This window comes from Somniosus microcephalus, chromosome 33 (assembly GCF_052327205.1).
Source record: "Somniosus microcephalus isolate GS21.2 chromosome 33, FLI_Smic_1.0, whole genome shotgun sequence".
Lineage (NCBI taxonomy): Eukaryota > Metazoa > Chordata > Chondrichthyes > Squaliformes > Somniosidae > Somniosus > Somniosus microcephalus.
The window spans coordinates 34,629,751-34,642,131 of NC_141019.1; the positions used below are offsets into that span (position 1 = coordinate 34,629,751).

The window sequence follows — 12,381 nt, forward strand, 5'->3', positions numbered from 1 at the left end:
GGGCCTTGGTGAGACCACACCTTGAGTATTGTGTGCAGTTTTGGTCGCCTTATCTGAGGAAGGATGTTCTTGCCATGGAGGGAGTGCAGCGAAGATTCGCCAGACTGATACCTGGGATGGCAGGAATGACGTATGAGGAGAGATTGGGTCGATTGGGCTTATACTCGCTGGAGTTTAGAAGAATGAGAGGGGATCTCATTGAAACTTATAAAATTCTAACAGGACTAGACAGACTAGATGCAGGAAGGATGTTCCCGATGGCGGGGGAGTCCAGAACCAGGGGTCACAGTCTAAGGATAAGGGGTAGGCCATTTAGGACTGAGATGAGGAGGAATTTCTTCACCCAGAGAGTGGTGAACCTGTGGAATTCTCTACCACACAGGGCAGTTGAGGCCAATTCATTAAATATATTCAAGAAGGAGTTAGATATATTTCTTAAGGCTAAAGGGATCAAGGGATATGGGGAGAAGGCAGGGACAGGGTACTGAATTTGGATGATCAGCCATGATCTCATTGAATGGCGGAGCAGGCTCGAGGGGCCGAATGGCCTACTCCTGCTCCTATCTTCTATGTTTCTATTTTATATTGATGGCCTCTAGTTATGCTCTTCCCCACAATGGAAACATTCTCTCTGTATCCACTCTATCAAAACCTTTCCTGATGTTAAAGATCTCTATTAGGTCACCCCTCAGCTTTTTTCAAGAAAAAGAGACCCAGCCTGTTCATCCTTTCCTGATATGTACACCCTCGCATTTCTGGTATCATCCTTGTAAATCTTCTCTCCCGTGCCTCTATATCCTTTTTATAATATGGCGACCAGAACTGTGTACAGTGCTCTAACCAAGGTTCAATACTTTTCAATTCTATCCCTCTAGAAATAAACCCGAGTGTTTGGTTTGCTTTTTTTATGGCCTTGCTAACCTGTGTCGCAACTTTTAGTGATTTGTGTATTTGTACTCCTACATCCCTTTGTTCCTCTACCCCACCTAGACTCGACCCTCCAAGTGATAAGTGACCTCTCTATTCTTCCAACCAAAATGCAATACCTCATATTTATTTGTGTTGAACTTCATTTGCCAATTATATGCCTGACGTAAGAAAACTACTGGGCACTTGGTCTAAGCGTTAAACAAAGCTTTAATCAACTGTTTTACAACATGGAGGTCGAGTTGCGTCCTTCACTAGTTCCTGTTAAGAATGTCCTGTGCAAGCTGGGCCCGTGCCCGAGTATTTATATTCTCCCTGGACAGCGCCACCCGTAGGCTGCTCAGTATTATTTCATAAGTCTTTCTTTCTTTCATGAATGACTGATTCATGTCAATGCCAATGTTGCAGTCCTCCTCAGTATTGACTATCTCCCGCCCCCCCCGCCCAATTTGGTGTCATCCGCAAATTTAGAAATTGTGTTCTCTGTAACCTGCTTTCCCTTAATTGGCCTGCTAAGCCCGCTGGGCGGGCTTAACGAGGTCAATCAAGGGAAAATAGCGTGGGTTGGCCAGAAGTCGATGGAGGCGGGACTGAAACCCGACAATTGGGAGTCCCGCCTCTCAAAAGCCTCCCCATTGGCAAAATCCAGCCCTTTGTGTTCTCCTCACTGCTTACTGTCCCACCTAGCTTTGTACCATCAGCAAACTTGGACACATTACACTCTGTCCCTGGAGTCCGTGTTTCATGTTTACACGGAGTGTGAGAGGTTGCAGCCCCTCTTTCACTATTTGAAGGGGCTACCCCTCGAGTTTTGGCTGCGCTTCAGCCCCACGCTCCTGATCTTCGGTCACCCAGTGCGGAATGGGGAGCGGGCGGGTCGGAGGACCTCCTCGTAGGGACTGCTCCTGGGCCTGGCCAAAACAGCCATTAACTGGTCCAGGCAGCGGACGGTCGAGGGGTCGTTCGGCCCGACTGCCTGCTTCTCTTCCGCGGCCACGTTCCCGCCCGGGTGGCCCTGGAGACGGAGCACGTGGTGTCCGCTGGCACGCTCGAGGCCTTCCACGACCGGCGGGCACTGGAGTGCATCGTCACCACCGGCAACCAAATTTTAATTTAATTTGTTACGGTTTATTTAAAGTTTTATTAAGTTACACACAATTTTTTTAAATCACCTAACCAAAGGAGTACACTCAGTCCACAAAGCTGGGTGGGCGTTGTGTGCTGTGAGGAGGATGCCAAGAAACTCCAGCATGATTTGGACAGGTTGGGTGATTGGGCAGATGCACGGCAGATGTAGCGTAATGTGGATAAATGCAAGGTTATCCACTTTGGTGGCAAAAACAGGAAGGCAGATTATTATCTGAACGGCAATAGATTGGGAGAAGGGGAAGTGCAACGAGACCTGGGGGTCCTTGTGCACCAGTCGCTGAAGGTAAGCATGCAGGTGCAGCAGGCGGTTAAGAAGGCAAATGGTATGTTGGCCCTTCGTAGCGAGAGGATTCGAGTACAGGAACAAGGATGTCTTGCTGCAGTTGCACAGGGCCTTGGTGAGACCACACCTTGAGTATTGTGTGCAGTTTTGGTCGCCTTATCTGAGGAAGGATGTTCTTGCCATGGAGAGAGTGCAGCAAAGATTCACCAGACTGATACCTGGGATGGCAGGAATGACGTATGAGGAGAGATTGGGTCGATTGGGTTTATATTCGCTGGAGTTAAGAATGAGAAGGGGATCTCATTGAAACATAAAATTCTAACAGGACTAGACAGACTAGATGCAGGAAGGATGTTCCTGATGGCGGGGGAGTCCAGAACCAGGGGTCACAGTCTAAGGATAAGGGGTAAGCTATTTAGGACAGAGATGAGGAGGAATTTCTTCACCCAGAGAGTGGTGAACCTGTGGAATTCTCTACCACAGAAGGCAGTGGAGGCCCATTCATTAAATATATTCAAGAAGGAGTTAGATATATTTCTTAAGGCTAAAGGGATCAAGGGATATGGGGAGAAGGCAGGGACCGGGTACTGAGTTTGGATGATCAGCCATGATCTCATTGAATGGCGGAGCAGGCTCGAGGGGCCGAATGGCCTCCTCCTGCTCCTATCTTCTATGGTTCATCTAGGTCATTAATATAGATTGTGAATAGCTGAGGCCCCAGCACTGATCCTTGTGGCACCCCACTGGTTACAGCCCGCCAACCTGAAAATGACCCGTTTATCCCATTTATTTGTTCATCGTTAACAATATCAACAACAAATTGTATTTATACAGCGCCTTTAACGCAGGAAAACGGCCCCCATCACCTACCTCCGGGAAGTAGCAGAAGAGAGAGGTGCCTCCACAGGGACTCAGCTCCCCTCCAAGGGTATAGTTCAAGGTCTTGATGTAACAAGCATTCACCATCCTCGGAGCGACATTGTGTTCCTTGGCCACGCAGTCACGCAGATCCTCCGAGTTGCAGGCGAACTGTCAAAGAGAGAGAAGTCGAGAGAGGCACAGCTTAGAGAGAGAGAGCACCAAGAGCCAAGGGGGAGCCCAGAGGCAAGGGCCCAGGACCCACTGGGACCCAAGGAGACCAACACCTCCCATTCTACAATCAGCGAGTTCCTCAGTCACTGCTCAAACCCGACAAGATGAACACACTGGGAGTGTTTGATGGGGCAGTGTAGAGGGAGCTTTACTCTGTATCTAACCCCGTGCTGTACCTGCCCTGGGAGTGTTTGATGAGACAGTGTAGAGGGAGCTTTACTCTGTATCTAACCCGTGCTGTACCTGCCCTGGGAGTGTTTGATGGGACAGTGTAGAGGGAGCTTTACTCTGTATCTAACCCCGTGCTGTACCTGCCCTGGGGGTGTTTGATGGGACAGTGTAGAGGGAGCTTTACTCTGTATCTAACCCCGTGCTGTACCTGCCCTGTGAGTGTTTGATGGGACAGTGTAGAGGGAGCTTTACTCTGTATCTAACCCGTGCTGTACCTGCCCTGGGAGTGTTTGATGGGACAGTGTAGAGGGAGCTTTACTCTGTATCTAACCCGTGCTGTACCTGCCCTGGGAGTGTTTGATGGGACAGTGTAGAGGGAGCTTTACTCTGTGTCTAACCCCGTGCTGCACCTGCCCTGGGAGTGTTTGATGGGACAGTGTAGAGGGAGCTTTACTCTGTATCTAACCCCGTGCTGTACCTGCCCTGGGAGTGTTTGATGGGACAGTGTAGAGGGAGCTTTACTCTGTATCTAACCTGTGCTGTACCTTCCCTGGGAGTGTTTGATGGGACAGTGTAGAGGGAGCTTTACTCTGTATCTAACCCCATGCTGTACCTGCCCTGAGAGTGTTTGATGGGACAGTGTAGAGGGAGCTTTACTCTGTATCTAACCCGTGCTGTACCTGCCCTGGGAGTGTTTGATGGGACAGTGTAGAGGGAGCTTTACTCTGTATCTAACCCCGTGCTGTACCTGCCCTGGGAGTGTTTGATGGGACAGTGTGGAGGGAGCTTTACTCTGTATCTAACCCCGTGCTGTACCTGCCCTGGGAGTGTTTGATGGGGACAGTGTAGAGGGAGCTTTACTCTGTATCTAACCCCGTGCTGTACCTGCCCTGGGAGTGTTTGATGGGGACAGTGTAGAGGGAGCTTTACTCTGTATCTAACCCCGTGCTGTACCTGCCCTGGGAGTGTTTGATGGGACAGTGTAGAGGGAGCTTTACTCTGTATCTAACCCCGTGCTGTACCTGCCCTGGGAGTGTTTGATGGGACAGTGTGGAGGGAGCTTTACTCTGTATCTAACCCTGTGTTGTACCTGCCCTGGGAGTGTTTGATGGGACAGTGTAGAGGGAGCTTTACTCTGTATCTAATCCCGTGCTGTACCTGCCCTGGGAGTGTTTGATGGGACAGTGTAGAGGGAGCTTTACTCTGCATCTAACCCGTGCTGTACCTGCCCTGAGAGTGTTTGATGGGACAGTGTAGAGGGAGCTTTACTCTGTATCTAACCCGTGCTGTACCTGCCCTGGGAGTGTTTGATGGGACAGTGTAGTGGGAGCTTTACTCTGTATCTAACCCCGTGCTGTACCTGCCCTGGGAGTGTTTGATGGGACAGTGCAGAGGGAGCTTTACTCTGTATCTAACCCCGTGCTGTACCTGCCCTGGGAGTGTTTGATGGGACAGTGTAGAGGGAGCTTTACTCTGTATCTAACCCCGTGCTGTACCTGCCCTGGGAGTGTTTGATGGGACAGTGCAGAGGGAGCTTTACTCTGTATCTAACCCCGTGCTGTACCTGCCCTGGGAGTGTTTGATGGGACAGTGCAGAGGGAGCTTTACTCTGTATCTAACCCCGTGCTGTACCTGCCCTGGGAGTGTTTGATGGGACAGTGTAGAGGGAGCTTTACTCTGTACCTAACCCCATGCTGTACCTGCCCTGAGAGTGTTTGATGGGACAGTGTAGATGGAGCTTTACTCTGTATCTAACCCGTGCTGTACCTGCCCTGAGAGTGTTTGATGGGACAGTGTAGAGGGAGCTTTACTCTGTATCTAACCCCATGCTGTACCTGCCCTGGGAGTGTTTTATGGGACAGTGTAGAGGGAGCTTTACTCTGTATCTAACCCCGTGCTGTACCTGCCCTGGGAGTGTTTGATGGGGACAGTGTAGAGGGAGTTTTACTCTGCATCTAACCCCGTGCTGTACCTGCCCTGGGAGTGTTTGATGGGACAGTGTAGAGGGAGCTTTACTCTGTACCTAACCCGTGCTGTACCTGCCCTGGGAGTGTTTGATGGGACAGTGTAGAGGGAGCTTTACTCTGTATCTAACCCGTGCTGTACCTGCCCTGGGAGTGTTTGATGGGACAGTGTAGAGGGAGCTTTACTCTGTATCTAACCCGTGCTGTACCTGCCCTGGGAGTGTTTGATGGGACAGTGTAGAGGGAGCTTTACTCTGTATCTAACCCCGTGCTGTACCTGCCCTGGGAGTGTTTGATGGGACAGTGTAGAGGGAGCTTTACTCTGTATCTAACCCGTGCTGTACCTGCCCTGGGAGTGTTTGATGGGACAGTGTAGAGGGAGCTTTACTCTGTATCTAACCCGTGCTGTACCTGCCCTGGGAGTGTTTGATGGGGACAGTGTAGAGGGAGCTTTACTCTGTATCTAACCCCGTGCTCTACCTGCCCTGGGAGTGTTTGATGGGACAGTGTAGAGGGAGCTTTACTCTGTATCTAACCCCGTGCTGTACCTGCCCTGGGAGTGTTTGATGGGACAGTGTAGAGGGAGCTTCACTCTGTACCTAACCCGTGCTGTACCTGCCCTGGGAGTGTTTGATGGGGACAGTGTAGAGGGAGCTTTACTCTGTACCTAACCCGTGCTGTACCTGCCCTGGGAGTGTTTGATGGGGACAGTGTAGAGGGAGCTTTACTCTGTACCTAACCCGTGCTGTACCTGTCCTGGGAGTGTTTGATGGGACAGTGTAGAGGGAGCTTTACTCTGCATCTAACCCGTGCTGTACCTGCCCTGAGAGTGTTTGATGGGGACAGTGTAGAGGGAGCTTTACTCTGTATCTAACCCCGTGCTGTACCTGCCCTGGGAGTGTTTGATGGGACAGTGTAGAGGGAGCTTTACTCTGTATCTAACCCGTGCTGTACCTGCCCTGGGAGTGTTTGATGGGACAGTGTAGAGGGAGCTTTACTCTGTATCTAACCCCGTGCTGTACCTGCCCTGGGAGTGTTTAATGGGACAGTGTAGAGGGAGCTTTACTCTGTATCTAACCCCGTGCTCTACCTGCCCTGGGAGTGTTTGATGGGACAGTGTAGAGGGAGCTTTACTCTGTATCTAACCCCGTGCTGTACCTGCCCTGGGAGTGTTTGATGGGACAGTGTAGAGGGAGCTTTACTCTGTATCTAACCCGTGCTGTACCTGCCCTGGGAGTGTTTGATGGGACAGTGTAGAGGAAGCTTTACTCTGTATCTAACCCGTGCTGTACCTGCCCTGGGAGTGTTTGATGGGGACAGTGTAGAGGGAGCTTTACTCTGTATCTAACCCCGTGCTGTACCTGCCCTGGGAGTGTTTGATGGGACAGTGTAGAGGGAGCTTTACTCTGTATCTAACCCGTGCTGTACCTGCCCTGGGAGTGTTTGATGGGACAGTGTAGAGGAAGCTTTACTCTGTATCTAACCCCGTGCTGTACCTGCCTTGGGAGTGTTTGATGGGACAGTGTAGAGGGAGCTTTACTCTGTATCTAACCCGTGCTGTACCTGCCCTGGGAGTGTTTGATGGGACAGTGTAGAGGAAGCTTTACTCTGCATCTAACCCCGTGCTGTACCTGCCTTGGGAGTGTTTGATGGGACAGTGTAGAGGGAGCTTTACTCTGTATCTAACCCGTGCTGTACCTGCCCTGAGAGTGTTTGATGGGACAGTGTAGAGGGAGCTTTACTCTGTATCTAACCCTGTGCTGTACCTGCCCTGGGAGTGTTTGATGGGGACAGTGTAGAGGGAGCTTTACTCTGTATCTAACCCGTGCTGTACCTGCCCTGGCAGTGTTTGATGGGACAGTGTAGAGGGAGCTTTACTCTGTATCTAACCCCGTGCTGTACCTGCCCTGGGAGTGTTTGATGGGGACAGTGTAGAGGGAGTTTTACTCTGTATCTAACCCGTGCTGTACCTGCCCTGGGAGTGTTTGATGGGACAGTGTAGAGGAAGTTTTACTCTGTACCTAACCTGTGCTGTACCTGCCCAGGGAGTGTTTGATGGGACAGTGTAGAGGGAGCTTTACTCAGTATCTAACCCGTGCTGTACCTGCCCTGGGAGTGTTTGATGGGACAGTGTAGAGGAAGTTTTACTCTGTACCTAACCTGTGCTGTACCTGCCCAGGGAGTGTTTGATGGGACAGTGTAGAGGGAGCTTTACTCTGTATCTAACCCATGCTGTACCTGCCCTGGGAGTGTTTGATGGGACAGTGTAGAGGGAGCTTTACTCAGTATCTAACCCCTCCTGTACCTGCCCTGGGAGTGTTTGATGGGACAGTGTAGAGGGAGCTTTACTCTGTATCTAACCCGTGCTGTACCTGCCCTGGGAGTGTTTGATGGGACAGTGTAGAGGGAGCTTTACTCTGTATCTAACCCCATGCTGTACCTGCCCTAGGAGTGTTTTATGGGACAGTGTAGAGGGAGCTTTACTCTGTATCTAACCTCGTGCTGTACCTGCCCTGGGAGTGTTTGATGGGGACAGTGTAGAGGGAGCTTTACTCTGTATCTAACCCCATGCTGTACCTGCCCTAGGAGTGTTTGATGGGACAGTGTAGAGGGAGCTTTACTCTGTATCTAACCCCGTGCTGTACCTGCCCTGGGAGTGTTTGATGGGACAGTGTACAGGGAGCTTTACTCTGTATCTAACCCGTGCTGTACCTGCCCTGGGAGTGTTTGATGGGACAGTGTAGAGGGAGCTTTACTCTGTATCTAACCCCGTGCTGTACCTGCCCTGGGAGTGTTTGATGGGGACAGTGTAGAGGGAGCTTTACTCTGTATCTAACCCCATGCTGTACCTGCCCTAGGAGTGTTTTATGGGACAGTGTAGAGGGAGCTTTACTCTGTATCTAACCTCGTGCTGTTCCTGCCCTGGGAGTGTTTGATGGGGACAGTGTAGAGGGAGCTTTACTCTGTATCTAACCCCGTGCTGTACCTGCCCTGGGAGTGTTTGATGGGACAGTGTAGAGGGAGTTTTACTCTGCATCTAACCCCGTGCTGTACCTGCCCTGGGAGTGTTTGATGGGACAGTGTAGAGGGAGCTTTACTCTGCATCTAACCCCGTGCTGTACCTGCCCTGGGAGTGTTTGATGAGACAGTGTAGAGGGAGCTTTACTCTGTATCTAACCCGTGCTGTACCTGCCCTGGGAGTGTTTGATGGGACAGTGTAGAGGGAGCTTTACTCTGTATCTAACCCCGTGCTGTACCTGCCCTGGGGGTGTTTGATGGGACAGTGTAGAGGGAGCTTTACTCTGTATCTAACCCCGTGCTGTACCTGCCCTGTGAGTGTTTGATGGGACAGTGTAGAGGGAGCTTTACTCTGTATCTAACCCGTGCTGTACCTGCCCTGGGAGTGTTTGATGGGACAGTGTAGAGGGAGCTTTACTCTGTATCTAACCCGTGCTGTACCTGCCCTGGGAGTGTTTGATGGGACAGTGTAGAGGGAGCTTTACTCTGTGTCTAACCCCGTGCTGCACCTGCCCTGGGAGTGTTTGATGGGACAGTGTAGAGGGAGCTTTACTCTGTATCTAACCCCGTGCTGTACCTGCCCTGGGAGTGTTTGATGGGACAGTGTAGAGGGAGCTTTACTCTGTATCTAACCTGTGCTGTACCTTCCCTGGGAGTGTTTGATGGGACAGTGTAGAGGGAGCTTTACTCTGTATCTAACCCCATGCTGTACCTGCCCTGAGAGTGTTTGATGGGACAGTGTAGAGGGAGCTTTACTCTGTATCTAACCCGTGCTGTACCTGCCCTGGGAGTGTTTGATGGGACAGTGTAGAGGGAGCTTTACTCTGTATCTAACCCCGTGCTGTACCTGCCCTGGGAGTGTTTGATGGGACAGTGTGGAGGGAGCTTTACTCTGTATCTAACCCCGTGCTGTACCTGCCCTGGGAGTGTTTGATGGGGACAGTGTAGAGGGAGCTTTACTCTGTATCTAACCCCGTGCTGTACCTGCCCTGGGAGTGTTTGATGGGGACAGTGTAGAGGGAGCTTTACTCTGTATCTAACCCCGTGCTGTACCTGCCCTGGGAGTGTTTGATGGGACAGTGTAGAGGGAGCTTTACTCTGTATCTAACCCCGTGCTGTACCTGCCCTGGGAGTGTTTGATGGGACAGTGTGGAGGGAGCTTTACTCTGTATCTAACCCTGTGTTGTACCTGCCCTGGGAGTGTTTGATGGGACAGTGTAGAGGGAGCTTTACTCTGTATCTAATCCCGTGCTGTACCTGCCCTGGGAGTGTTTGATGGGACAGTGTAGAGGGAGCTTTACTCTGCATCTAACCCGTGCTGTACCTGCCCTGAGAGTGTTTGATGGGACAGTGTAGAGGGAGCTTTACTCTGTATCTAACCCGTGCTGTACCTGCCCTGGGAGTGTTTGATGGGACAGTGTAGTGGGAGCTTTACTCTGTATCTAACCCCGTGCTGTACCTGCCCTGGGAGTGTTTGATGGGACAGTGCAGAGGGAGCTTTACTCTGTATCTAACCCCGTGCTGTACCTGCCCTGGGAGTGTTTGATGGGACAGTGTAGAGGGAGCTTTACTCTGTATCTAACCCCGTGCTGTACCTGCCCTGGGAGTGTTTGATGGGACAGTGCAGAGGGAGCTTTACTCTGTATCTAACCCCGTGCTGTACCTGCCCTGGGAGTGTTTGATGGGACAGTGCAGAGGGAGCTTTACTCTGTATCTAACCCCGTGCTGTACCTGCCCTGGGAGTGTTTGATGGGACAGTGTAGAGGGAGCTTTACTCTGTACCTAACCCCATGCTGTACCTGCCCTGAGAGTGTTTGATGGGACAGTGTAGATGGAGCTTTACTCTGTATCTAACCCGTGCTGTACCTGCCCTGAGAGTGTTTGATGGGACAGTGTAGAGGGAGCTTTACTCTGTATCTAACCCCATGCTGTACCTGCCCTGGGAGTGTTTTATGGGACAGTGTAGAGGGAGCTTTACTCTGTATCTAACCCCGTGCTGTACCTGCCCTGGGAGTGTTTGATGGGGACAGTGTAGAGGGAGTTTTACTCTGCATCTAACCCCGTGCTGTACCTGCCCTGGGAGTGTTTGATGGGACAGTGTAGAGGGAGCTTTACTCTGTACCTAACCCGTGCTGTACCTGCCCTGGGAGTGTTTGATGGGACAGTGTAGAGGGAGCTTTACTCTGTATCTAACCCGTGCTGTACCTGCCCTGGGAGTGTTTGATGGGACAGTGTAGAGGGAGCTTTACTCTGTATCTAACCCGTGCTGTACCTGCCCTGGGAGTGTTTGATGGGACAGTGTAGAGGGAGCTTTACTCTGTATCTAACCCCGTGCTGTACCTGCCCTGGGAGTGTTTGATGGGACAGTGTAGAGGGAGCTTTACTCTGTATCTAACCCGTGCTGTACCTGCCCTGGGAGTGTTTGATGGGACAGTGTAGAGGGAGCTTTACTCTGTATCTAACCCGTGCTGTACCTGCCCTGGGAGTGTTTGATGGGGACAGTGTAGAGGGAGCTTTACTCTGTATCTAACCCCGTGCTCTACCTGCCCTGGGAGTGTTTGATGGGACAGTGTAGAGGGAGCTTTACTCTGTATCTAACCCCGTGCTGTACCTGCCCTGGGAGTGTTTGATGGGACAGTGTAGAGGGAGCTTCACTCTGTACCTAACCCGTGCTGTACCTGCCCTGGGAGTGTTTGATGGGGACAGTGTAGAGGGAGCTTTACTCTGTACCTAACCCGTGCTGTACCTGCCCTGGGAGTGTTTGATGGGGACAGTGTAGAGGGAGCTTTACTCTGTACCTAACCCGTGCTGTACCTGTCCTGGGAGTGTTTGATGGGACAGTGTAGAGGGAGCTTTACTCTGCATCTAACCCGTGCTGTACCTGCCCTGAGAGTGTTTGATGGGGACAGTGTAGAGGGAGCTTTACTCTGTATCTAACCCCGTGCTGTACCTGCCCTGGGAGTGTTTGATGGGACAGTGTAGAGGGAGCTTTACTCTGTATCTAACCCGTGCTGTACCTGCCCTGGGAGTGTTTGATGGGACAGTGTAGAGGGAGCTTTACTCTGTATCTAACCCCGTGCTGTACCTGCCCTGGGAGTGTTTAATGGGACAGTGTAGAGGGAGCTTTACTCTGTATCTAACCCCGTGCTCTACCTGCCCTGGGAGTGTTTGATGGGACAGTGTAGAGGGAGCTTTACTCTGTATCTAACCCCGTGCTGTACCTGCCCTGGGAGTGTTTGATGGGACAGTGTAGAGGGAGCTTTACTCTGTATCTAACCCGTGCTGTACCTGCCCTGGGAGTGTTTGATGGGACAGTGTAGAGGAAGCTTTACTCTGTATCTAACCCGTGCTGTACCTGCCCTGGGAGTGTTTGATGGGGACAGTGTAGAGGGAGCTTTACTCTGTATCTAACCCCGTGCTGTACCTGCCCTGGGAGTGTTTGATGGGACAGTGTAGAGGGAGCTTTACTCTGTATCTAACCCGTGCTGTACCTGCCCTGGGAGTGTTTGATGGGACAGTGTAGAGGAAGCTTTACTCTGTATCTAACCCCGTGCTGTACCTGCCTTGGGAGTGTTTGATGGGACAGTGTAGAGGGAGCTTTACTCTGTATCTAACCCGTGCTGTACCTGCCCTGGGAGTGTTTGATGGGACAGTGTAGAGGAAGCTTTACTCTGCATCTAACCCCGTGCTGTACCTGCCTTGGGAGTGTTTGATGGGACAGTGTAGAGGGAGCTTTACTCTGTATCTAACCCGTGCTGTACCTGCCCTGAGAGTGTT

General features: G+C 51.4%; 1 protein-coding gene across 1 annotated transcript in view; it reads right to left on the minus strand.

Moving 5' to 3' along the window:
* Positions 1–12,381, minus strand: part of LOC147097151 (adenylate cyclase type 5-like) — an 85,511-nt gene that overhangs the window by 40,852 nt on the left and 32,278 nt on the right. The window contains exon 9 of the mRNA XM_085973026.1: positions 3,230–3,388. Coding sequence (XP_085829152.1) covers positions 3,230–3,388 — 159 coding nt within the window. The remainder of the gene's footprint in view (positions 1–3,229; positions 3,389–12,381) is intronic.